Source organism: Arabidopsis thaliana (genome assembly GCF_000001735.4).
Source record: "Arabidopsis thaliana chromosome 1 sequence".
Classification (NCBI taxonomy): Eukaryota; Viridiplantae; Streptophyta; class Magnoliopsida; order Brassicales; family Brassicaceae; genus Arabidopsis; species Arabidopsis thaliana.
Genome location: NC_003070.9, coordinates 1,640,911 through 1,665,028, shown reverse-complemented (window position 1 = coordinate 1,665,028; position 24,118 = coordinate 1,640,911). Strand labels below are relative to the sequence as shown.

The 24,118-nt window shown below is 37.4% G+C and overlaps 5 protein-coding genes, 2 long non-coding RNA genes and 1 other non-coding gene across 15 annotated transcripts; 6 read left to right on the top strand and 2 right to left on the bottom strand.

Moving 5' to 3' along the window:
- The first annotated feature begins 630 nt into the window (after positions 1 to 630).
- Positions 631 to 2,677, top strand: AT1G05577 (UPSTREAM OF FLC protein (DUF966)). The gene is made up of 6 exons (NM_148436.4): positions 631 to 873; positions 960 to 1,029; positions 1,107 to 1,222; positions 1,295 to 1,793; positions 2,011 to 2,115; positions 2,191 to 2,677. Exons 1-6 carry the CDS (start codon positions 741 to 743, stop codon positions 2,384 to 2,386), a joined length of 1,119 nt encoding a protein of 372 aa, NP_683277.1. The 5' UTR covers positions 631 to 740; the 3' UTR covers positions 2,387 to 2,677.
- Positions 2,678 to 2,769: 92 nt separating this feature from the next.
- AT1G05575 (uncharacterized protein) lies at positions 2,770 to 3,479 on the top strand. Its single transcript, NM_100437.3, has one exon. It carries the CDS (start codon positions 2,931 to 2,933, stop codon positions 3,198 to 3,200), a length of 270 nt encoding a protein of 89 aa, NP_563744.1. The 5' UTR covers positions 2,770 to 2,930; the 3' UTR covers positions 3,201 to 3,479.
- AT1G04397 lies at positions 3,415 to 3,621 on the bottom strand. The gene has a single exon (NR_138708.1). It is a non-coding gene; the product is annotated as an other RNA (long non-coding RNA).
- A 1,796-nt stretch (positions 3,622 to 5,417) lies between these two features.
- Positions 5,418 to 17,454, top strand: CALS1 (callose synthase 1). Of its 4 annotated transcripts, NM_001197984.1 has the most exons (44): positions 5,592 to 5,773; positions 6,330 to 6,538; positions 6,630 to 6,730; positions 6,824 to 6,945; positions 7,048 to 7,141; positions 7,278 to 7,388; positions 7,473 to 7,589; positions 7,674 to 7,766; positions 7,871 to 7,962; positions 8,108 to 8,234; positions 8,337 to 8,474; positions 8,562 to 8,638; positions 8,735 to 8,828; positions 9,080 to 9,199; positions 9,281 to 9,398; positions 9,572 to 9,743; positions 9,867 to 9,909; positions 10,001 to 10,053; positions 10,137 to 10,197; positions 10,360 to 10,441; positions 10,529 to 10,578; positions 10,661 to 10,747; positions 10,873 to 11,010; positions 11,112 to 11,206; positions 11,978 to 12,062; positions 12,150 to 12,310; positions 12,392 to 12,515; positions 12,605 to 12,702; positions 12,786 to 12,915; positions 13,045 to 13,196; positions 13,272 to 13,381; positions 13,467 to 13,592; positions 13,705 to 13,773; positions 13,858 to 14,047; positions 14,142 to 14,301; positions 14,453 to 14,572; positions 14,695 to 14,813; positions 14,902 to 14,985; positions 15,067 to 15,179; positions 15,269 to 15,498; positions 15,603 to 16,403; positions 16,480 to 16,530; positions 16,617 to 16,802; positions 16,901 to 17,323. In NM_001197984.1, exons 2-44 carry the CDS (start codon positions 6,352 to 6,354, stop codon positions 17,147 to 17,149), a joined length of 5,730 nt encoding a protein of 1,909 aa, NP_001184913.1. In that variant the 5' UTR covers positions 5,592 to 5,773; positions 6,330 to 6,351; the 3' UTR covers positions 17,150 to 17,323. The 4 variants fall into 4 exon arrangements, with proteins under 4 accessions (NP_563743.2, NP_001184913.1, NP_001322482.1 ...); NM_100436.5 differs by having other exon boundaries at positions 5,418 to 5,773; positions 9,572 to 9,909; positions 16,901 to 17,454; NM_001331555.1 differs by lacking the exon at positions 5,592 to 5,773 and adding an exon at positions 5,950 to 6,222 and having other exon boundaries at positions 9,572 to 9,909; positions 16,901 to 17,454.
- MIR5640 lies at positions 11,405 to 11,808 on the top strand. The gene has a single exon (NR_138707.1). It is a non-coding gene; the product is annotated as a microRNA ath-MIR5640 precursor (primary transcript).
- A 139-nt stretch (positions 17,455 to 17,593) lies between the features above and the next one.
- On the top strand, positions 17,594 to 19,729 carry UGT75B1 (UDP-glucosyltransferase 75B1). 2 transcript variants are annotated; one of them, NM_001331554.1, is made up of 1 exon: positions 17,594 to 19,729. In NM_001331554.1, the coding sequence occupies exon 1, from the start codon at positions 17,796 to 17,798 to the stop codon at positions 19,353 to 19,355; it is 1,560 nt and encodes a 519-aa protein (NP_001320882.1). In that variant the 5' UTR covers positions 17,594 to 17,795; the 3' UTR covers positions 19,356 to 19,729. The 2 variants fall into 2 exon arrangements, with proteins under 2 accessions (NP_001320882.1, NP_563742.1); NM_100435.3 differs by having other exon boundaries at positions 17,882 to 19,531.
- AT1G05562 lies at positions 17,594 to 19,729 on the bottom strand. The gene has a single exon (NR_138920.1). It is a non-coding gene; the product is annotated as an other RNA (long non-coding RNA).
- Positions 19,730 to 21,111: 1,382 nt separating this feature from the next.
- AT1G05550 (hypothetical protein (DUF295)) lies at positions 21,112 to 24,070 on the top strand. Of its 4 annotated transcripts, NM_001197983.1 has the most exons (6): positions 21,112 to 21,390; positions 21,519 to 21,560; positions 21,855 to 21,888; positions 22,656 to 23,154; positions 23,238 to 23,379; positions 23,470 to 24,070. In NM_001197983.1, exons 1-6 carry the CDS (start codon positions 21,281 to 21,283, stop codon positions 23,798 to 23,800), a joined length of 1,158 nt encoding a protein of 385 aa, NP_001184912.1. In that variant the 5' UTR covers positions 21,112 to 21,280; the 3' UTR covers positions 23,801 to 24,070. The 4 variants fall into 4 exon arrangements, with proteins under 4 accessions (NP_001184912.1, NP_172046.4, NP_001322399.1 ...); NM_100434.5 differs by lacking the exons at positions 21,112 to 21,390; positions 21,519 to 21,560; positions 21,855 to 21,888 and adding an exon at positions 22,297 to 22,443 and having other exon boundaries at positions 22,656 to 23,379; positions 23,470 to 23,931; NM_001160834.1 differs by lacking the exons at positions 21,112 to 21,390; positions 21,519 to 21,560; positions 21,855 to 21,888 and adding an exon at positions 22,367 to 22,447 and having other exon boundaries at positions 22,656 to 23,379; positions 23,470 to 23,931.
- The last annotated feature ends 48 nt before the right edge of the window (positions 24,071 to 24,118 follow it).

The window sequence follows — 24,118 nt, the reverse complement described above, 5'->3', positions numbered from 1 at the left end:
CATCTCATACCATATATGTAAACATTCTGCTTATAAAATACCATTCTTTTTTTCATAGGTGTATGTATATGTTAAGTTGCTAAATCACGATAAATCTGCTGAGAATACGTTATCTTCCTTCTATCTTTAGCTTTACATAGACTAAGACCAAATTAACCATAACCCATAAAACTCTCCTACAAGATCTCTCTTCTTACTAAACCTTTTTTCTCTTTAAGATATATTTTCAGATTTTTATGCCTTATCATAGCATTAAAAGAGAAAAAAGAGAAAGAAAATCCAAAAGATATATATTTATCAAGAAAATAAACAAAAGGTGAGTGATCTCGAAACCCTATATTTGTTCTTTGGAGTCGTCCGAGAAATGTGCGGTTTCCGTTAACCCGCAAAGACTTTTTCATCTCTATCTATGCGTATGTTTGGTTTTGTCTCCACAAACATGTCTCATTGTTTCTTTTTGTCTTTTTACTCAAATATATTTTAATAACATTCAAAATTCAATTATTTTTTGGGAATAAGCTAAACTTTTCTGTGTACAAATCAATTTAATTGAAAAAGGGTGTATATAAGTTAACAAAAGAAAGAAAGCCCTTGTTTTAGTCCGATCCTTTGTCTCAAAAGCAGAGAAGTGAAAACTCTTTGAGAGTTTTGAAAAATCTAAGTAGCTTTGGCTTATATAAGTTCTTTTGTAAAAGACACACAGAGAATAAAATCGAAGACCAAAACAAAAAGAAAGAGAGATGGAAAGTAATGGTGGAGGAGGAGAAGTAAGAAGAGTGAATTTAGTTTATTTCCTTAGCCGTTCGGGTCACGTTGACCATCCTCATCTCTTGCGTGTTCATCATCTCTCTCGTAATGGAGTCTTTCTCCGAGGTTAATTCCCTCTTCTTAATTAGTCCTTCTCTATTGGTCTCTTTTTCTTTCGATCAATCTCGTCTAAATTGTGCTTAAAAACGCAGATGTGAAGAAATGGTTAGCAGACGCACGAGGCGATGCCATGCCTGATGCATTTTCTTGGTCTTGTAAGAGGTATAACTTTTATCAAAAGAATGATTTTTTGTCACATTCTTGATTACGATATTTATCTAGTAATCTATATATTGCAGGAGGTATAAGAATGGTTATGTATGGCAAGATTTATTGGACGATGATCTTATCACTCCTATCTCTGATAATGAATATGTCCTCAAAGGATCTGAGATTCTTCTAAGCTCTCCAAAGGGTATGTCACGTAGTTATTACTAGATTCCATAATTTGTTCGTGAGGGTTCTAATTAGGGTTTCTCAAAAACAGAGGATTATCCTAATGTGGAGAAGAAAGCTTGGGTGACAAGAAACGGTGGAATAGACGCTGAAGAAAAACTCCAGAAGTTGAAACTAACGTCAGAGAAGATCCAAAAAGAGTCTCCGGTCTTCTGCTCACAGAGATCGACGGCAACAACGTCGACAGTCACGGAGGAATCCACCACGAACGAAGAAGGTTTCGTTCTTAAGAAACAAGATCCGAAAACAGTCTCCGGCCAGAGAGACGGTTCGACGGAGAACGGGTCGGGTAACGATGTGGAGTCGGGTCGACCAAGTGTATCGTCTACGACGTCGTCTTCGAGTTATATCAAGAATAAGAGCTATTCGAGCGTACGTGCCTCTCACGTGTTACGGAACTTGATGAAGTGTGGTGGTTTGGACACAAACGACGCCGTATTGGTGCCTTTGAATAAGTCTAGGTCTGGGGCTTTTGGTCCGGCTTGGGAAGATGAACGCAGATACCAATACCACCAACAGCACAATGCTCGGTACGCTCCAAAGTAGCCATTACTCATATTTTTATTCAATTAATCAAATATTAAAATTAGTTACTTTATCACTGTTAATGCTATATATGATTGGGACTAATCTTATGCTATATCATATAATATTAATATTATTATCTTTATACGACTATACCTTATAGTACTTGAATTCAAATTGGTAAAAACGAGATTTTCTCATTTTGTTTGGTTTATATTATAGAAAAAGCTTCGAAGGAGCATGGAGTGGCATAAAGATGAAAGAGACAATTGAGTTTTGTAAACCAAAGGTTGCTCCAAGCAAGCCTTCCATGGCTCCATTATGCTCGTAAGCTCTGCTTTATATCACTCATTATGTTCATAACTTAAATTTATATTGTGACGTTTATAATTCATAATATAGGCAATGTGGGAAGTTGTTCAAACCTGAGAAGATGCATTCACACATGAAATTATGTCGAGGGATGAAGAATTCATCGGCGAATAATGATTTGATGACAAGCAATAATACCGTTAAACCGAGGCAGCAACGGTGCAGAAACATTCCTGGAAATCCATTGGGACATCAACGTGTATTGACGACTACTCTCAAAGAGTGATAACGCGGAAAATCTGTTTGCTAGTTCGTGAAATTCTGTTTGAATACCATGGAGCTTGACTTTAAGTCAGAAAGTGCATTTGGATCATCTAAAAATTGACAATTTGAATATTGATGTTCTTAGAGGCACTTGGTTTTTTTCCGGAAAAAAACGTGTTTAATAAACAAAACGTATCTCATGACAACATGTTCTTTGTCTTTTTGTTTCCGATTGTAGAATGTTTTTTTTGTACAAGAGTTCGAATTATCTAGTAGATGTATAATATTCATACACAAAAAAAACTCACGTCTACTTTGACCAGGTCAAAATCAAAGTTTAAATGGAAATCTTCTACATATGCGATAAATTAAATTGTTTACTTGTGTTTCGTAGCTTCGAGGTCTCTGCCTCTGGTCAAATAAGGCCATCTTCTCTTTTCGATCTCTATATAAACCAGCGACTGTCTGATTAGAAACATCAATCTCTAACTCATAGATCTTAAGACAACAACAACAACAAAAAAGTCAACGTACCGATAATTCTTGTCTGAATCTTTAAAACATCAATGGAAGGAAGCTTTGAAGGCATGTTAATGAAAGTGAGCATTTTTGCTCTGATTCAAGGGCTTGTGTATCTCATACTCAGCAAATCTTCGAGCGTTTTCTCTACGTCAAAGACGATGAAGAGAGCTTACAGTTTCCGGTCAGCGAGATCCATCAGTATCCGCAGGATTCTAGCTGTTCTTCAAGACATGCCAGCAGGCGGCGAGATGTCTCCTTCTGCCATGGGACCTTCTCTTGCTTCTTCTCTATCCTCACCATCGGAAATCATTTGATTCACTAATTTTTAGTGAGTCCGGTGGATGAAGCTAGTTTTTGCTTTTTAGATAATGTTCAAATACTTTTATGTGTAATTTCATAGCTAAATAGCCTAAATTGATTATCATAATTAACATAATAGTATATTTGAAAATAAAGTCTTAAGGGTACTCTGTTTCTGCCACTTTTGAAACAGAGGAATTATTTACTTACATGGTTTTGAAGTCAAGTCTTAAGATGTGATGGAAGAAACATGACAGGATTCTACCTTTGCCTCTATGGCTCTATAGACTATGTCCATCACTGCTGCATAATGGCATATTTTTTACATATCCATTTTTCCAAGAAAAGAGTCATAAACTTATGCATGATAAATACAGTTGACATGATTTCCATGAAATCTAACCCAGCCCAACAAGGCCCATAGGTAGAACCCATCCAAAATCCAGCTTATGAGTGAGTTACATGTGACATTTAGTCACTCCCAAGTCCTAACGCCGATGTGAGCTGTGTAAAGAATATCAATACTTTCACTCACAGGTCAGACACTGAAATTTTGCTTCAACTTGAGTCATCCAAGATGATATTTATAGAATCAAGCCCATCTTTATGGTTGGATATCCCAATCTCCATGACCACTTTGATCATTAAATATCTTCCAATAATTATACGAACTAGCGGACTAGTCAAATATGTTAATCCTAAAAAAAACATTTGAAAAGTCACATTTTCCACCTGTTAAGCCATGAATTCTATAAATTCTATATGAGTTACCACAATGTTTCTCTGAACAAATTACCGTGATGAAAAAAAAAGAATGAAAGCTGATAACAAATTTTGGTCAAGTTGACAATGTTTCTATCGTTGCTTGGAAAAATAATACGAGATAATGTTTTGTGTCTATCTTCTTCACATGCAATCTTAAATGAAATTAGTATATTGTTACAAACGTCAGAGAAACAGGAAAATGACGGGAGACCTTGTTAAACGAGAGAAACAAAACGTCAGCATGTTAGTTGAGCTCTGTCACCATATATTTATGCATATCTTTTGGAACTCTTCGTATATATCACAAGCATCAATAATATTTTTTTCTATCTTAACCCATTTTTATTTATATTAAAACCGTGTAAGGAAATCGCCAGAAATTGCAGACCTGTTTCGTCCTTAATTGCGGATCTCATCAATAGGTTAAGTAGTGACAACTTGTTGCGAGGATAATAGTAGTGATGGTTTTCGAAGATGAGTTATCCCAAAAAAAGAAAACAATTGACGTGGTGATAATAAGTGATCAATAATGTATGTAAACATATGAATGGTGAGAAACGTAAATGTTTATTTTCCTAGTAATAGATAAGATACTTCTAGTTTAGAGTGGTCCACTACTGTCTCTTTAACAAAGGCATGATGAAAAAAAAGTTCCTACTTGCAATTTCATGTTTGTTTAATTTTAGTATGACTCAAAAATTGAATTATTGACCAATAATCTATTTGATGGTTCGTTTTACTTTTATTATTTTTTGTTGAAAGAACAAATTTGAGAGAAAAAAGCTTAGTTAAAAGTTACTTTTGACTGAGCGTTCGATGCTTTTTCATCTAAACCACTTGGAACTCATCAAATAGTATATTTTTGCTTATATATACGTTTTCATATATTGCCAAACAAAATTATATTGTTACGATGATATTGTAAGAGCATTATAAGGATTAAGTTGAGTTAATATGTGTTTAGCTATGTTTGGTTTAATGGAAAATCATGTGCAACTAGCAAGAATAATATCACACATCACTGTTTTTGACTAATGGACAAATTGGATGTGACACTTAATAGAATAATTCTTTCTTGGTAGTTGCTATGATAACTATATTTGTCTTAACGTGAGAAAAGAAGCGATTGGATTGATGAGGGGAAATAAGTTGGATATGATCTCTGAATTCAACAAACACACATCTTTTACAATGAGCAGATGACTAAACTTTAATACACTAATATGGAAAGTTCGAAGGAAAATTACCTTGGATGATGATGATATTCGAGTCCAGCAAACACGCTTTGCTCAAAATTGTTAATCCAAAAGAACAAAAGACATCATATCTCCCAATATTTAATCATGACTAAACAATAGTAATAAAGCTACATAAATGTATAATTTATGATTCAGTTAAATAAAGTTTTATGTATTTTATCAAAGAGAGTCCAAAAGTCATTTTATATTTACTTGTCGAATATTTATTGTCACATATACATATGAAAACGACCCAGCAGCTTCCAAAAATTTATGACGTTATATATTAAAATTTAATACGTTATTAGATGACGTGGCAGTTTATCATTGGCTAACCAGAAAAAGCTGCAAGAAAGGAAATGTGTTACTATAAACTTGGCGCCTGTCTTGTAGCCGTTGCTTTCCTCTCCGGCCTTTTCTCTCTCCTCTCTTCGACCGTCGTCGCCGGAGACCCTTTTCAAGCGGCCAAACAAAGATGCAAGCTTTTTTCTTTAATACTACTGTAGCACTATCGCATCCGATGCTGTTTTAGATTTTGGGTACTCTGCTTCTCTTTCTCTTCATCTTCCTCTGTTCGTCGTCAGGTGATCCTTAAATCTCTGAGTCTCTTTTCACTGTTTTTTATTTTGTTAGATTCTGGTTATTATTTGATTGTGCGTTTCACTTATCCGATTCCTAAGGTTTTAAATTTGTTTCCACTTGACTTGACTTTTGAGTGTGCTCCTCCGTTTTCTAGGTCGTGTAACCCAATTTCGTTTTTTTTTTTTTTATTGGAGATTGTTTTAAGGCTTTCGAAAGTTTAATCCTCTCTGTTTCTAGGACCAGTAATTTAGCTATGGATTGTCTTGTCGAATTGGGTAGTTAAAATATCTGTTTTTTGCTTTTACATCGTCGGCTACTTTACTGGTTTTTGGGGGACTTCGTTGGATCTTTCACCTTTCTTTATAGAAAGAAAACAGCTTTTCGCGTTTATTGCGCGTACAGTGATGTTTGCTTTTCTGTGGATGAATCCGAAATTCGCTTCTCTGTGAAAGTAAATCTTACTGTTCTGGATATTATCTTGGATCCTAGTCTCTCTCTATCGCTTATGTTTGAGTTCACAAGTCTCTCAAGGTTTTAACAAGTATTTTAATTTGGTAGCTGAGTTTGATTGTCGGAAAATATGGCTCAAAGAAGGGAACCTGATCCGCCTCCACCGCAGAGGCGGATTCTGCGGACTCAGACTGTTGGTAGTCTCGGAGAGGCTATGCTTGATAGTGAAGTTGTTCCCTCTTCTTTAGTTGAGATTGCTCCGATTCTACGTGTGGCTAATGAAGTTGAAGCTAGTAATCCACGAGTTGCTTACCTATGTGAGTTGTAACAATTTCATTAACTTGATTGTGAATCATAAAATAACTTCTTTTCTCAGCTTAAATTAGCTTTGAATAACAAAATTACCAGGTCGTTTCTACGCATTTGAGAAGGCGCATAGGCTTGATCCAACTTCAAGTGGTCGTGGTGTTCGCCAGTTTAAGACCGCGCTTCTTCAACGATTAGAAAGGGTAAATATGAATGTATACACTTTATTGATTTGACTAACATGTTGTGTTTAAGTGTTGAACTCATGCCGTTTACGTTTCTGATTACTTCTTCAGGAGAATGAAACAACTTTGGCAGGAAGGCAAAAGAGTGATGCACGTGAAATGCAGAGTTTCTATCAACACTACTACAAGAAATACATCCAAGCTTTGCTGAATGCTGCGGATAAAGCTGACCGGTTTGTGTTTCACTAAATGTTTTCCTTCAAATGTGCTGTTTTTTTTCTTGCAACTTGACCTCTTACTGTGTTTTCCACTCATTTACAATATTTTACCTTTAGTGCTCAACTTACAAAGGCCTATCAAACTGCTGCCGTTCTCTTTGAAGTCTTGAAGGCTGTTAATCAAACAGAAGATGTGGAAGTGGCTGATGAGGTGAACCTCATAGTAGATATTGATCTTATAGTCTCATTCTTGTGCGAGTCGTTACAAATGCTTTGGCCAAACATCTTGAAACTCTCATGATCTAGTTAACCAAAATTGTTTCTGATCATCCTCTCTTTTGCTGTAGATTTTGGAAACGCACAATAAGGTGGAAGAGAAGACCCAGATTTACGTGCCTTACAATATACTTCCCCTTGACCCTGATAGTCAGAATCAGGCAATAATGAGATTGCCTGAGGTTATCCAGATTCTCAGCTTGTCTTCTATTTTTCTGTTTTATTGTCTTTCAGTCCACATAATATGTTTGAATACTGTTCTGTAGATACAAGCTGCTGTAGCCGCTCTTAGAAATACAAGGGGATTACCATGGACAGCAGGTCACAAGAAGAAACTCGATGAAGACATTCTAGACTGGCTTCAGTCTATGTTTGGTTTTCAGGTGATGTAGCAAATATCCTGTTTTGATTATTTGACTTAAAGAGTTTTTGTCTGTACTGAATGTTATTCAACCTTTGAATTTCAGAAAGATAATGTTTTGAATCAAAGAGAGCACTTGATCTTGTTACTTGCTAATGTCCACATCCGACAATTTCCAAAACCTGACCAACAACCAAAGGTATGTATTTTGTTGGACTTGAATGTGATGATTTCTTTCTTTTTTCTCTCTCTGCCTAGGCAGTTGTACTTGTGCTAAGGGATTGTGTACAATATCTTCTCTAGTTGGATGATCGTGCCTTGACCATAGTGATGAAGAAACTTTTCAGAAACTACAAAAAGTGGTGCAAATACTTGGGTCGGAAAAGCAGCCTTTGGTGAGGGCTCTTTATTGTAATGCCTCAAAGAGTTTTCATATTTTTTTTGTATCTTAACCAAAATAAAAGAAAGATTTGAGTTCTTATGCATGATACTAAATGCCTCATACTTCCTGTCTACTTATCCTCTTGTTGGCATTTGAAGGTTGCCTACTATTCAGCAAGAGGTACAGCAGCGTAAACTGCTCTACATGGGACTTTATCTATTAATATGGGGAGAAGCTGCAAACCTGAGATTCATGCCAGAATGCCTCTGTTATATATATCACCATGTATGGATTCACTTTAGTCAGTGCGATTTCTGATTATATCTCTGTGAAGAATAACATTTTCCTAGCTGTATAAGTTTGATTATGATTTTCCGTATCTGTCAGATGGCTTTCGAGCTTTATGGTATGTTGGCCGGTAGTGTTAGTCCCATGACAGGGGAGCATGTAAAGCCAGCGTATGGTGGTGAAGATGAAGCTTTCCTGCAGAAAGTTGTGACTCCTATATACCAGACAATATCAAAGGTTACTTGCTTCAGTTATTCTAGTCGTGGACATCTTTTCTTCTCGTGCCTATTATTTTTTCTCAATCTAGTTTTTTGTGCATTACAGGAAGCAAAGAGAAGTAGAGGAGGAAAGTCAAAGCATTCTGTGTGGAGAAACTATGATGACTTGAATGAATATTTTTGGTAAATGCAGATGATCATCTTATAACCTTTTTGGAATGTCACTCTATCCTTCGGAATTCTGGGTGGTCTAAATTCCTTGTCCCTGCAATTTTGCAGGTCAATTCGATGTTTTCGCTTAGGGTGGCCAATGCGGGCTGATGCTGATTTCTTTTGTCAGACAGCTGAAGAACTTCGACTTGAGAGAAGTGAGGTATGAGTAATAGAGACAAAATAATGGGCCGTATAAGAAGTTTTCTGCTTATGTTAGCAAATCTTGCATTAATTAGTCTTATGGATTATAAACTTGTAATCTTATCATGTTCATTATAAATCTCGCTGTATCAGGTTAGACTGATCCTCCTGTCTTATAGAGTTATTTTAACCTGTACATTTTCTTTTTATGTCATTTGCCTCAAGTTTTCTGTATCTTTAATTTCTTGATTCATGTTCATAATGCTGCAGATAAAATCAAACAGTGGAGATCGGTGGATGGGCAAAGTCAATTTTGTGGAGATACGCTCGTTCTGGCATATATTTAGAAGTTTTGATAGATTGTGGAGCTTTTATATCCTGTGTTTGCAGGTACCAATATCTTTTAGTTAGTACATTTGTCTTTCAAATTTGTATTTCCTTTTTGTTATTTAATGTATTATTCTTCTTTAGGCAATGATTGTTATTGCATGGAATGGATCCGGAGAGTTAAGCGCCATTTTTCAGGGTGATGTCTTCCTAAAGGTTTTGAGCGTCTTCATTACAGCAGCTATACTAAAGCTTGCACAAGGTAATGATGCATAGTATAGCTGTTTAGCATCCTCCGTTATGAGTGGGCAATAGTTGATTTAGTGTCCTCTTGAATATGATGTTTTCCTACCAATTATTGGTTTGACCTTTGCGATCTTCTGGTTTCATGACAATTTTCCTTACATTTTCTGACTGTTTGTCATAATATTTCAGCTGTCCTTGACATAGCCCTCAGCTGGAAGGCAAGACATAGTATGTCACTCTATGTGAAACTCAGATACGTCATGAAGGTAGGTGCGGCTGCAGTATGGGTTGTAGTCATGGCAGTTACTTATGCGTACAGCTGGAAAAACGCCTCCGGTTTTTCTCAGACCATAAAGAATTGGTTTGGGGGACACAGCCATAATTCACCTTCTCTTTTCATAGTGGCAATTCTTATCTACTTATCCCCGAACATGCTTTCTGCGTTGCTGTTTTTGTTTCCATTCATTCGGCGCTATCTTGAAAGGTCTGACTATAAGATAATGATGCTGATGATGTGGTGGTCTCAGGTAGTTTATTCATGTGCTTATATCTTGAAAAATGCTAGTCCATGAATGTTAAAGTGAAAAGATGGTCTTATCATGGTTCTTTGTGATACAGCCTCGTCTGTATATAGGAAGGGGTATGCATGAGAGCGCTTTGTCACTTTTCAAGTAAGGACCCTAAAACTTATAGGTTCGAATGTAGGTTGTTTTTTTCAGCACTGCTTAACGATGATGCACAAAATGACTTCTAGGTACACAATGTTTTGGATCGTTCTGCTGATTTCAAAGCTGGCATTCAGTTATTACGCTGAGGTATCACATTTACTTGTATTCCTAATTACACAAGTCTAGCATGAGCAATATGCAAGAAACTTTTTACTTGGAAGTTGCAAACGTTTTCTCCACTAAGATTTTAATGATACTCATATCAGTTTTATGAATGTAAAGTTCTCATACTTTCCATCTTCGATGCAGATTAAGCCCCTTGTTGGTCCAACCAAAGATATAATGCGAATCCATATATCCGTCTACAGCTGGCATGAGTTTTTCCCTCACGGTAATGGATAACATAATTTCAGGTTTTGCTTATTGCATTCTGCTGTTTTATTAAATAACTCTGCCATTGTTTCTTTGGTTTTTGCAGCCAAGAATAATTTAGGAGTCGTCATCGCGCTCTGGTCACCAGTTATTCTCGTGAGTTTGCACATACTGTTCATTTCCATATCTTCCTTTGTTTTTATGGTTTCCCCTGTGGTATGCTAATTTCTATATGCAGGTTTATTTCATGGACACTCAAATATGGTATGCTATAGTTTCAACTCTGGTCGGAGGTTTAAATGGAGCTTTCCGCCGTCTTGGAGAGGTTTATTGTTGTCTTCCTTTTCCATCAGAAGCAAATATGATTACTTTTACATTACGGAGTGGCATACACTCACTTCTTTAGTTTCCAAGTGGATAGTTTCTTAAAAGAACTTTGTTTCACTTCAGATCCGAACACTTGGAATGTTGAGGTCGAGATTTCAGTCCATACCAGGGGCCTTTAATGATTGCTTGGTACCACAAGATAACAGCGATGATACAAAGAAAAAGAGATTTAGGGCGACCTTCTCTCGCAAGTTTGATCAGGTCTGGTTACTCCTGTTTAAGCTAAAGAGCTATTTCCACTATCCTTTTTCTTTATTAGAACTCTATTCAAGGTTCTGTTCTGCTCTTTTTTGTAAATCCAGCTCCCATCTAGTAAAGACAAGGAAGCAGCGCGGTTTGCTCAGATGTGGAACAAAATAATCAGTAGTTTCCGAGAAGAGGACTTGATTAGTGATAGGTTTGCCCTGGCTTTGAATCTTTCATCCTTATCCCTCTCTGAAAATGAGAGCTAGGTCCTTTTTCAAACTTTTATAGAAAGAAGAGTAGTTACAGGTTCTTAAATGAGAAAGCCAAAGAGGAGATTTCAGAGGGAGTAAGAGGAGATAACAGCGACCAAATGTTGATTTGAGTGACACCGACAACCATCATGCCGTAGAAGGTGAGGAACATGAACACCAGTTACATTATAAACTTTCCTGTGTTACAAACTTATATATTTGATGAGAGAAGGAATTAGATTCATGAAAATATTAATCATTTTAAGGTTAGTAGTACTTATTGGCTGTTCTTGCAAAACCAATGGTAAAGTATGTGATGAAACCATTAGAACTTTTTGATTCAAGCATCTGAGTGTTCTATCAGAGGGTTAGAGCCAATCTAAGTTAAGAACTATATTTGGGGTCTCATCACATTACCATTGGTTTCAAAAGAACAGTGAGAAGTCCTATTCACCGTATACAGATTGGTCTTTTCAGGAATCTAACTCACTCTCTGATCAACTATCTAGCCTTGAAATACAGGCATGTTTTTCTGTACCTGGTGTTCATGTTGGTCTCACCCAAATCAGCACTTGGCCGCTCTTATCTTCTCTTCCTTTTACTCTCTCTAAAATCACCTCTCCGGCTTCCTCGTCCAAATACCTATAACTACTCTACTTTCTATTCACGTTTGTAAAAGTAGCTACAAAATTAGTAATAAGAGTTCTGTGTTAATGTTGGTTTGTGTACAGGGAAATGGAACTATTGCTTGTGCCATATTGGTCTGACCCTGATTTGGATCTTATCCGGTGGCCACCTTTTCTATTGGCTAGTAAGGTGAAAATTAATCTTGTGACTTATATCTAGTTACATTTTCCGTTTTTGTATTCGATTTTTTGACATATTCATGATTAAATGTCATAGATCCCAATAGCTTTGGATATGGCTAAAGACAGCAATGGAAAAGACCGTGAACTGAAAAAGAGATTAGCTGTTGACAGCTACATGACTTGTGCAGTTAGAGAGTGCTATGCCTCTTTTAAGAATCTCATCAATTATTTGGTGGTCGGAGAACGAGAAGGACAGTAAGTTTTTAAAATCCCTTGCCTGTGTTCCACCCCAGGATATATACATTACCCTTTTCTAACTTACATGTTTTTCTACAGGGTCATAAACGACATTTTCTCCAAGATTGATGAACATATTGAGAAGGAAACGCTGATAACAGAATTGAACCTGAGTGCTCTTCCTGATCTGTATGGCCAGTTCGTTCGGCTAATCGAATATTTGGTACTTACTGTAGCATTACCATGATGAATTTCTCTGCTAAGTTTAGCATGAATTTAAGGAAATAACTGAGGTTGGTCTACTTGCAACAGCTAGAAAACAGGGAGGAGGACAAGGATCAAATTGTAATTGTCTTGCTGAACATGTTAGAATTGGTGACTAGAGACATCATGGAAGAAGAAGTCCCAAGGTAAGACCATTTCTATGAGCCGTCTTCTAAGTGATCGATCATTTTGGTTTGAAGCACTCTGATTTAGAGTCTCCATTCCATAGCTTACTAGAGACTGCCCACAATGGATCTTATGTCAAGTATGACGTCATGACCCCTCTTCATCAACAGCGCAAATATTTCAGTCAACTTCGATTCCCAGTTTATTCTCAAACGGAAGCTTGGAAAGAAAAAGCAAGTCTCTTCCTCTTAAAGTTATTCTTCTCTCATTATTGTTTCCACCACAGTGGTGCATTTGATCTCTTTGGCATGAGGGATGTCTAAGTGGTTTGTCTGCTTTCCTCTGTTTTTGTTCTTTTGCAGATTAAGAGGCTTCATCTTTTGCTTACTGTCAAGGAGTCAGCTATGGATGTTCCATCCAACTTGGAAGCTCGAAGGCGTCTTACTTTCTTTTCAAATTCACTATTCATGGACATGCCTCCTGCACCCAAGATCCGCAACATGCTTTCCTTCTCGTAGGTTCCAGTCACGATGGACATCTTCTCGTAGGCTTACTATATCTTAACATCTTCCATTTTGTTTTTTCATAGGGTCCTTACACCATACTTTTCAGAGGATGTTCTTTTCTCCATATTTGGCTTAGAACAGCAAAATGAAGATGGAGTTTCTATACTCTTTTACTTGCAGAAGATCTTCCCAGGTTTCACTTTTCCATCTGTTTTAATTTTTTCATATGGTACTGTTACTTTGTTTGAGCTATCAGCTGAGTCCATGGCTTACATCAGATGAATGGACAAACTTTCTGGAACGAGTTAAATGTGGCAACGAAGAAGAACTAAGAGCAAGAGAGGATTTGGAAGAGGAGCTTCGTCTTTGGGCATCTTACAGAGGCCAAACTCTGACTAAAACTGGTAGACTTTAGTCTCCTCTCTTAATCGGTTGAATTCTGCTTCATTTTTCTAACCTGACGAATTTATCTTTTGATAAACTTGTTGTGCCTGATTTCTGATCTGTTTCAACTAGTGCGAGGAATGATGTATTACCGAAAGGCTTTGGAACTTCAGGCCTTCCTTGATATGGCAAAGGATGAAGGTGCTTGAAGAATCTTCTCTGTGATTCTTTTCGATTCTTAAAAAGTATGAAAGCATTCCTTAAACTACCTTGTTTTTGTTCTAGAATTATTAAAAGGCTACAAGGCTCTCGAGTTAACCAGTGAAGAAGCATCAAAGAGCGGAGGGTCACTTTGGGCGCAGTGTCAAGCACTTGCAGATATGAAGTTCACCTTTGTGGTTTCTTGTCAACAATACAGTATTCATAAGAGATCTGGCGACCAACGTGCTAAAGACATATTGAGACTTATGACGACGTAATATCTTCATTCTTTCATCCTTTATCTTTCCAGTTGGTTTGTTATTTAGTTCTTAGCCTCATTAGTTAAGCTTGCTATTTCCTCATGGCAGGTATCCGTCTATTCGTGTCGCCTATATCGATGAGGTAGAGCAAACACATAAAGAAAGTTATAAGGGGACAGAGGAGAAAATTTATTACTCAGCGCTTGTAAAAGCTGCTCCACAGACCAAACCAATGGATTCTTCTGAATCTGTTCAAACACTAGATCAGGTATAAGTTGAGAAAACTAAGTAAAATACTTAACATTTTGGTGCTCCTTTTTTTCCCAAAATACGAGGATGAGTTTAATCCTATGCAGTGAGGTCAGAGGATATAGATGCTGCTGTTCAAGAGAGACTGAGTTATATTTATTTTCTGTCAGCTCATTTATCGGATTAAGCTTCCGGGACCAGCTATACTAGGAGAGGGAAAGCCGGAAAATCAGAACCATGCTATCATATTTACCCGTGGAGAAGGGTTGCAGACGATAGACATGAATCAGGTGCGATGCGTAGTTTTCTTTTGTCTAACATGTGTCGCTAATGAATCACATATAATATGCTTAAAATTGTTCAAAGAATAATCACCGCAGGAGACTCTTAACCTCTAAATATTTGACCTTAGGACAACTACATGGAGGAAGCTTTCAAAATGAGGAACTTGCTGCAAGAGTTTCTTGAAAAGCATGGAGGCGTAAGATGTCCTACGATTCTTGGTCTTAGAGAGCATATTTTCACTGGAAGGTACTAACAGAATGATCCTATTTCTGTCTTCTAGATTTTTAGTTTCTGTGTGCATACTGATCTCCTATGTTTGTGGTTTCTTGTGAAGTGTGTCTTCTCTTGCATGGTTTATGTCAAATCAAGAGAACAGTTTTGTAACGATTGGGCAAAGAGTGCTAGCTAGTCCCTTGAAGTAAGTTTCTTCCCTGTTCTGAAATCTTGTCAGGGTATTGTAGTTGTCAAAATTGATGTGCTCTTTCTGTTGCTGCTCCAGAGTACGATTCCATTACGGACATCCAGATATTTTTGATCGTCTGTTTCACCTTACCAGAGGTGGTATCTGCAAAGCTTCTAAAGTCATCAATCTTAGTGAAGACATATTTGCAGGCACTAGCTTGATCTCATATTCTTTGGTGGTACACATATGATCTACTTCATTTTTTACATTTTTTCTCATACCTTTTTACTGGTTTCAGGTTTTAATTCTACTCTGCGTGAAGGAAATGTGACTCATCATGAATATATACAAGTTGGTAAAGGGAGAGATGTGGGCCTCAACCAGATCTCAATGTTTGAGGCAAAAATCGCCAATGGAAATGGCGAGCAAACTTTGAGTCGCGACCTTTATAGGCTAGGACACCGATTTGATTTCTTCCGGATGCTGTCTTGTTATTTCACCACAATTGGGTTCTACTTCAGTACCATGGTAGGTTGAGATTCTCCCTTTTTATCTCTCAATCACTAGATATATACATGGCAGGTTTGTTTTTCTTTCTCAAGACTGAAGCCATTATCTGTGTGTTTTGACAGTTAACCGTGCTTACGGTGTATGTGTTTCTTTATGGACGGTTATATCTAGTACTTAGTGGGCTTGAAGAAGGATTGAGTAGCCAACGAGCTTTCCGTAACAATAAGCCTCTTGAGGCAGCTCTTGCTTCTCAATCATTTGTGCAGATTGGTTTTTTAATGGCTTTGCCTATGATGATGGAGATTGGACTTGAGAGGGGGTTCCACAATGCATTGATTGAGTTTGTGCTGATGCAGTTACAACTTGCTTCCGTCTTTTTCACGTTTCAGCTCGGGACAAAAACACATTACTACGGAAGGACATTGTTTCATGGAGGCGCAGAGTATAGAGGAACTGGTCGAGGGTTTGTGGTCTTCCACGCGAAATTTGCTGAGAACTATAGGTTCTATTCCCGTAGTCACTTTGTGAAGGGCATTGAACTTATGATTCTTCTACTGGTATATCAGATCTTTGGTCAATCATATAGGGGTGTGGTTACTTATATTCTGATCACTGTTTCGATATGGTTCATGGTGGTGACATGGCTCTTTGCTCCTTTCCTTTTCAATCCGTCTGGTTTTGAGTGGCAAAAGATTGTTGATGACTGGACAGACTGGAACAAATGGATTTATAACCGAGGAGGAATTGGTGTCCCTCCTGAGAAGAGTTGGGAATCTTGGTGGGAGAAAGAGTTAGAACATCTTAGACATTCAGGGGTTCGTGGTATCACCCTTGAGATCTTTTTGGCCTTGCGCTTCTTCATCTTTCAATATGGACTTGTGTATCATCTCAGTACCTTCAAAGGAAAAAATCAGAGCTTTTGGGTAAGCTAACCTTATAACTACTTCCCTGTGAATGGTGAAACTCTTGATTATTGAACGATAATGACTCTGTTTTCAGGTTTATGGAGCGTCATGGTTTGTGATCTTATTCATTCTACTGATTGTGAAGGTATGAATCTTTAAGCACATTCACATTTCAATTTCTTGCCAAATCTTAACATTGTGTTGCTTTCTTCTATGTAACGATCATTGCAGGGTTTGGGCGTTGGAAGGCGAAGATTCAGCACGAATTTCCAGCTTCTATTCAGAATCATAAAGGGTCTTGTGTTCCTCACATTTGTGGCAATTCTCATAACTTTCCTCGCACTTCCTCTGATAACAATCAAAGACTTATTCATCTGCATGCTTGCCTTCATGCCAACTGGATGGGGAATGCTTCTCGTAAGTCTTTCTCCTCCATCAAACTCCTCTATTTGTATCTAAGATACCAGTTTTGTCTGGTTTTTGTGACAGTTGCTTTGTTTTGTCCTCCACGTCAGATTGCACAAGCGTGTAAGCCTCTGATCCAACAGCTAGGGATATGGTCATCAGTTAGGACGCTAGCTCGAGGCTACGAGATCGTGATGGGCTTGCTTCTGTTCACACCAGTTGCGTTTTTGGCCTGGTTTCCTTTTGTGTCTGAGTTCCAGACAAGAATGCTCTTTAACCAAGCCTTTAGTAGAGGTCTACAAATCTCTCGTATTCTTGGTGGTCAAAGAAAAGACCGGTCTTCAAAAAACAAGGAGTGACATGTACACATGTAAATGGCGTATGTGTAGATTTAATGGTTATCTGTTATTGTTTCCTTCCCAAGTAATCTATAGTTAGAAAGTTCCTGTAACTTTCATAGATATATGTTAATTATTTTCCATTTCCATAAGTTCGCGTCCATTATAATAGAAAGTGCATGAGACGTATCTTTTTCATATGGAAGACGAAAACATTGGTTCTCCATTCTAAAAGTCAAAAAGAAAATGTATATCACTTGAACTTTTCCACATAGGTCATGATAAAGACAGGACTAATCAATCATTCATTGTTGATAATGGTCTCAATTACCTGTTGCTAGTTATTTCTACATTTGTATAGTGCAATACTGTTTTTTTTTCCTCTTCCAAATAAAAACTACAGTACTAAAAGAAAGTTGGTAATCATAAAAGTTATAAAACTCAAATAAAAGCAATTACTCTGTTTCTTTTTCACTCTTATTTTATATGACTGAAATGAAATTGTCTATATGTTGTTTTTGTTTGTATGTTCATTGATATGTAAACATCAAATCTGCAAAAAACAACCGCAAGTTTGGATTTATACGATGAAGCGTTTATCTAGTGAGCGTCATCGCAGACGTCACAAGTTATGTGGTACAATTTTGCGTATGTTTGATGAATACGCATGCATGTGCAGACATCAAAATCCAATTCCTCATCTATATTTATATATATGTATATATATACATATGAAAGCACAGATATATCCACAAGGAGAGACACAGATTCTTGTATTGATACTCACTTCAGTGGAGCTAAGACAAGTAGAAAAAAAATGGCGCCACCGCATTTTCTACTGGTAACGTTTCCGGCGCAAGGTCACGTGAACCCATCTCTCCGTTTTGCTCGTCGGCTCATCAAAAGAACCGGCGCACGTGTCACTTTCGTCACTTGTGTCTCCGTCTTCCACAACTCCATGATCGCAAACCACAACAAAGTCGAAAATCTCTCTTTCCTTACTTTCTCCGACGGTTTCGACGATGGAGGCATTTCCACCTACGAAGACCGTCAGAAAAGGTCGGTGAATCTCAAGGTTAACGGCGATAAGGCACTATCGGATTTCATCGAAGCTACTAAGAATGGTGACTCTCCCGTGACTTGCTTGATCTACACGATTCTTCTCAATTGGGCTCCAAAAGTAGCACGTAGATTTCAACTTCCCTCCGCTCTTCTCTGGATCCAACCGGCTTTGGTTTTCAACATCTATTACACTCATTTCATGGGAAACAAGTCCGTTTTCGAGTTACCTAATCTGTCTTCTCTGGAAATCAGAGATCTTCCATCTTTCCTCACACCTTCCAACACAAACAAAGGCGCATACGATGCGTTTCAAGAAATGATGGAGTTTCTCATAAAAGAAACCAAACCGAAAATTCTCATCAACACTTTCGATTCGCTGGAACCAGAGGCCTTAACGGCTTTCCCGAATATCGATATGGTGGCGGTTGGTCCTTTACTTCCCACGGAGATTTTCTCAGGAAGCACCAACAAATCAGTTAAAGATCAAAGTAGTAGTTATACACTTTGGCTAGACTCGAAAACAGAGTCCTCTGTTATTTACGTTTCCTTTGGAACAATGGTTGAGTTGTCCAAGAAACAGATAGAGGAACTAGCGAGAGCACTCATAGAAGGGAAACGACCGTTTTTGTGGGTTATAACTGATAAATCCAACAGAGAAACGAAAACAGAAGGAGAAGAAGAGACAGAGATTGAGAAGATAGCTGGATTCAGACACGAGCTTGAAGAGGTTGGGATGATTGTGTCGTGGTGTTCGCAGATAGAGGTTTTAAGTCACCGAGCCGTAGGTTGTTTTGTGACTCATTGTGGGTGGAGCTCGACGCTGGAGAGTTTGGTTCTTGGCGTTCCGGTTGTGGCGTTTCCGATGTGGTCGGATCAACCGACGAACGCGAAGCTACTGGAAGAAAGTTGGAAGACTGGTGTGAGGGTAAGAGAGAACAAGGATGGTTTGGTGGAGAGAGGAGAGATCAGGAGGTGTTTGGAAGCCGTGATGGAGGAGAAGTCGGTGGAGTTGAGGGAAAACGCAAAGAAATGGAAGCGTTTAGCGATGGAAGCGGGTAGAGAAGGAGGATCTTCGGATAAGAACATGGAGGCTTTTGTGGAGGATATTTGTGGAGAATCTCTTATTCAAAACTTGTGTGAAGCAGAGGAGGTAAAAGTAAAGTAAATAAAGGACAAAAGAGTTGGTGTCTAGAAGTGGCGGAGTGTTATTTGCTAATACTGTCACTTTGTAATATCAAATTCAATTAAAACATAAAATTTACTCCATCTAGATAAATATGTTTTTTGAATAATGGTCAATTACAAAACATGTTTGATTGAATCACCTTTTTGAGACTCTCCAAGCAAGCGTGTTCGATCGATGGGCGTTTAGCCATTTTCTACCTCCGTTGTTCTTCCGATTAGGTTTCAGGCGAGCCCGTATTGTGATTGGGCCATCTCTTTTCGTTTTGTTTTCTTGTTGGGCTTTCGGCCCTATTGTAATTTTCTATTACAAAAATCAAAACCTTTTGACAGAAAAAAAACCACTCAGCCTTGCCAAATAGAAAGGTCCAAGATATTTAGAAATAATTATGACTAGAATTAGTCCTAAATGTATTTAGACGCTTAGACCATCCTTAATGGTTGGATCCAAACATAATTTATAATTTTAATATTGGAAAATCAAAAATTTAGACACTTTCAGTGTTTATTAGTTTTGAGACAGCCCAATGGTGGATCTAAAAATTGAGGATCTAAAATTTCAAATTTTGAAAAATGTGTATTCTTGAATAACTTGACATACACTCTAAAAAAACTCGAAATGTACACAAGCAATAAACTCAATAAAACACACAACACAACACAAGCATTTACTTGATCACAAACATAACAAGTTTAATTTAGGAAACAAGAAGGAATCCAATGAACCACTGAGTTGTTGCAGTCTTTATGATCCAAATAAATGTCTAAATATCCAAATTTGGATCAAGTCTATTGTTTTTTTTGGCAATTTTGATTTAATGTTTAGATCTTTTTGTGTTTGGCACCCTACTTAGACCTCCCTTATAAAGCAAAGTAAAAAGAATCAGATATTTTCAAAAACGTTACAGCATTTATATTATTATACAATATATTTATTTAGAAAAATAAAACATTTGATGCATTAGAAATAAAGCATAATAATAAAGATTTTATTTTATTTTGGTTAAAGTGTATAACTTTGTCTTGATCATAGTCCTTAAATTACATTTACAGAGAATGTGGGTCCGTTTTATTTATTTGAGGATTTTTACATTTACAAGTTCACTTCTTCTCTTTCTCCCCATCAACACCAACCATTATGCACTATGCCAGAGCCAGAGGCAGACATCTCTTCTTGGCTTTTAAGTTTTAACCAAAAAAGTAATAACTTAACTCAACCTTATAGTTATTACTATTAGACATCTTCCTCTTTCTTCTATCAATGCGTCCACATAATGTACTCGGTTATTATAGTCCAATTTTTTTTATTTTTTCTTAAAGTTTGTTTTGATCATATTCCTTAGTTTACATTTACGGTTTTGATAACGTGGTTCTCATATAATGACTTGAGGATTTTACTATTATATACCTAACAGGCTAACACATATTAGTGTATTACTCAGTTAATTTATGATAGCACATGTGATGTGGGGTCACAATCTCCACTGTTATAGTCATAGTGCATTACAGTTCATATCTTTCTCTATCTCCCCATCGACACCATCTTCTTCTTCATGCAGAGACATCTCTTTCTCGGCTTTTAACCCAAGATTCCATTACTCAACCCTTATAGAATCTGTGCCCTCTCTGCTTGTTTTGCATTTCAGTGAACAATAGAGGAAACTGAAAATGAATTATCATCCTCTTTCTCCCATGAAAATTTATTATACATCTTCCTCTTTCTCGTCTCATTACCTATATAAAACCTCTTCTAGATATCTAAAATCTAAACCTAAACTCAAACACAAACAACATACATAGTCATCGTGAAGAAGAGTGCTCTCTTGGAGTATATCATCGTGAGGACTCCTACTGACGTCTCCCAGAATATGACTTCGGAGACGGTCTACACTGTGCAGATGCCTCAGGATGGCGGAGGTGGAGCCAGCAGCTCCAAGTCAACCAAAAAATAGAAAACTAGCTACTGTATTAAGTATTATGTTATGTAATAAACTATGTCGTTTGACTCTCTTCGATCGGTTTGTTGTGTGACTTTTTTTTTCTGCTTTGTTAACTTATTGTGAGACTGTTTTCTAATTTAATATCTATTATGCTAAGTTATATATTCTTGTTTTTTTTTTTCTCTTTCTAATATGTTTTTGTCTAGGAAGTGTGTTCTTGCCTTCAAGATGAGGTGGAGCATGAAGCGGTGACCACGGCTACGCGACACGGCGAACTCAAAACAATTTTCCTTTTTAGTTTCTTACACTTTTCTTTAAATTTTAAATCCCATAATTTGTTTGCTTGTTTCATTTCTCTCAGTGTTTTTAAATATTCAAGTTACTCTTTAAAGAATAAAAAAAAAAAAAAATATATATATATATATATATATATACTGCATAAAGAATGGGGAAACTAGGAGTAGTGAACAAGAGAGAAAAAGACATTTTGGGGAAAAAAAACATGAAGCTCAGAGTCGAAACATTAATAACAAGACGTGTAGGCGTCTAGCATCAACGCTTACCAATCTTATCGGGGTCGGGCTCGCTTGTCTAATGTGGTTCACTTGGTTTATCTATGTGGATTATATTTATTAATCAATGAGTTTCTGTACGTGTAAAAAAGTTTTTGTCGAACAACCTAAGCAATGTATGAATTGTGTGGTTAGTTTTTAAGTCACGTGAATTATATTGTATACTTGTTTTTTCTTTTATTTTGGTATACTTGTTTCCTTGTCAACAAATTTATCGTAGGTTTTACCAGTGGTCCACGATAGACTGAATATTGCGTAATAAATTAAATATAGAAAGTGAAGAAAAAATATAGAAAATTGGAGGATTCGATTAGTCTGTTTTAACCAAAAAAGGAAAGAGGAAGAATGCTATGTAAACCAACAACCAAGCCTTGGTTTGCTTTGATTTATTTGTTGATATTGGGTATCGAGAATTTGAGATACTCAATTTCTAATTCATCAAAACATTATTAGCCTTTTAAAAAAAAAAAACTCTGTTTTGTGGTCTCTTGAAACATAATTTCTAATGTCTCAATTTCTCTTTGGTCTCTCCAAACTCTCTCCCCGGAACGATGTGCTTGTATGTAAACTTCTCTTGCATTCTCTCTATTGTATTCGTTATGTATTAGTTAGGTTTTGTTTTAAAAGGCTTTGTAGGGAACAAATTTGGGTTTGTCTGTAAGTAGTGACATCAAGAAGATAATCGGAGGGTGGAGATGATTGGGTTTAAATCATAGTTAGATAAGAGTGTTTGCATTACAATCCCATTCTGATGTCCGAATTACTTGGCAGATACAGAAGAGCATTCGTTTGTTTTCAACCAGCCCTTATTTGACACTTGGCACTAGGGTTAAGAAAATTTTGCCGGCCGGCTGCAAAATTGGAGATGTTCTTTTGTTTGACCCGACCAAGGAAGAGATAGTCACGGTCCCGGACAAAACAATTCCCGAAGAGCTCATGGATGAAGAAATGATGGGAGCTTCCCATGGATGGGGATTTTTCTGTGACCGGACTGATCGTTCCGTACGTATCAGCGACATTTTCAATCCTTTGGCATCCAAAACAAACCCTGTCATGATTCCTCTGCCTAGGCTTACGGCTCTGCCCACTGGCCAAACCGAAAAAGTTTTTAACGTAGCCATGTCCTCCTCTTCTCCTCTTGGTGAGGAAGACTGTGTAGTGGCTATCAAGTTTTCGGGTATCCAGCTGAGTCTGTGCAGACCCGGTTGTGACCTTGAGTGGACTAACATTGTAACCCCTTTCAACTGTTTGGACACAACTCAAGTCTCATGTATTCCAAAAGAGACCAAAAATTTTACTTACCTGCCCCTGGAGGCAACTACTTGTTCTCCTATGACCTCCACTTCAAATCAGATGACTCCCCTGGGCTCCATGAGTTGTTCTATCGAGACCATCCAGTGTTGGATCAGTCCGAGTGGGAGCTTTTGAGTTCATGTTCCAGGACGGAATACCTTGTGGAGTCACCTTCTGGTGGTGACCGTTTCCTAGTCAAATGGTATTCTATCTATATATACACTCATAGTTATACAAGTAAAGTAAATTCATTGAAAATACTGAGAATAAGCGTGTGCTTTCCTACGTGCAGGTATGCGCTTGGCTTCTTTTCGTCAAATTTAAAAGGAATCTACCACAAAACAAAGGGGTTGATGGTTTTTAGAGAAGAGGAGACGACGGAAGGAAAAATTATGTGTTACACCGAGGACATTGGAGACATGTGCATTTTCCTTGCAAGCAACGAGGCTTTCTGTATCCCGGCTAGCTCCTGCCTCGGCCTCAAGCCTAACTGCGTCTATTATATGGGACGTGGCTTTGGTTTTTACGATCTCACTACCGGAGAGGCACATCATTATAAAGCTCCCAAAGGTGCACCAAGCGCTCTGACCGCCCCTTACTGGCTTCCTCCATTTGCTATCTAGTCATACTATTTCTGTCTTTGTGTACACTTGAAGTTTCTCTCTACCGGTTTAAATTGGTAACACCTAAAGATTGTTAATGTTCTAAGTTCAATTTTAAGTTAAAACATCCCAGACCAGAATCCCGTCTGAAATGGAATCTTGGACATACCATTCCTCTTGAGCTTATCTCGATTTATCTTTGTTTTTTTTTTTAACTACAAAGAGTTTTCATTTTCATTTTTTTGCGCAGCTATATCTTTTTTGTTGGCGATATAAAGGGTCCTTTAAACTTTCTCTTGGAGGTTCAATATGTGTATATAAGCTCATTTTTTAACAATG

Coding starts and splice junctions, on each gene's coding strand:
- AT1G05550 (NM_001197983.1), top strand. CDS start 21,281: ATGGCGGAGGTGGAGCCAGCAGCTCCAAGTCAACCAAAAAATAGAAAA. Junction 21,391..21,518: donor CGTTTGACTCTCTTCGATCG/GTTTGTTGTGTG, acceptor GTTTTTGTCTAG/GAAGTGTGTTCTTGCCTTCA. Junction 23,380..23,469: donor GACCGTTTCCTAGTCAAATG/GTATTCTATCTA, acceptor TCCTACGTGCAG/GTATGCGCTTGGCTTCTTTT.
- AT1G05575 (NM_100437.3), top strand. CDS start 2,931: ATGGAAGGAAGCTTTGAAGGCATGTTAATGAAAGTGAGCATTTTTGCT.
- UGT75B1 (NM_001331554.1), top strand. CDS start 17,796: ATGCATGTGCAGACATCAAAATCCAATTCCTCATCTATATTTATATAT.
- AT1G05577 (NM_148436.4), top strand. CDS start 741: ATGGAAAGTAATGGTGGAGGAGGAGAAGTAAGAAGAGTGAATTTAGTT. Junction 874..959: donor TAATGGAGTCTTTCTCCGAG/GTTAATTCCCTC, acceptor TTAAAAACGCAG/ATGTGAAGAAATGGTTAGCA. Junction 2,116..2,190: donor TCCATGGCTCCATTATGCTC/GTAAGCTCTGCT, acceptor TTCATAATATAG/GCAATGTGGGAAGTTGTTCA.
- CALS1 (NM_100436.5), top strand. CDS start 6,352: ATGGCTCAAAGAAGGGAACCTGATCCGCCTCCACCGCAGAGGCGGATT. Junction 8,475..8,561: donor TATACCAGACAATATCAAAG/GTTACTTGCTTC, acceptor TGTGCATTACAG/GAAGCAAAGAGAAGTAGAGG. Junction 10,748..10,872: donor CTTTCCGCCGTCTTGGAGAG/GTTTATTGTTGT, acceptor GTTTCACTTCAG/ATCCGAACACTTGGAATGTT.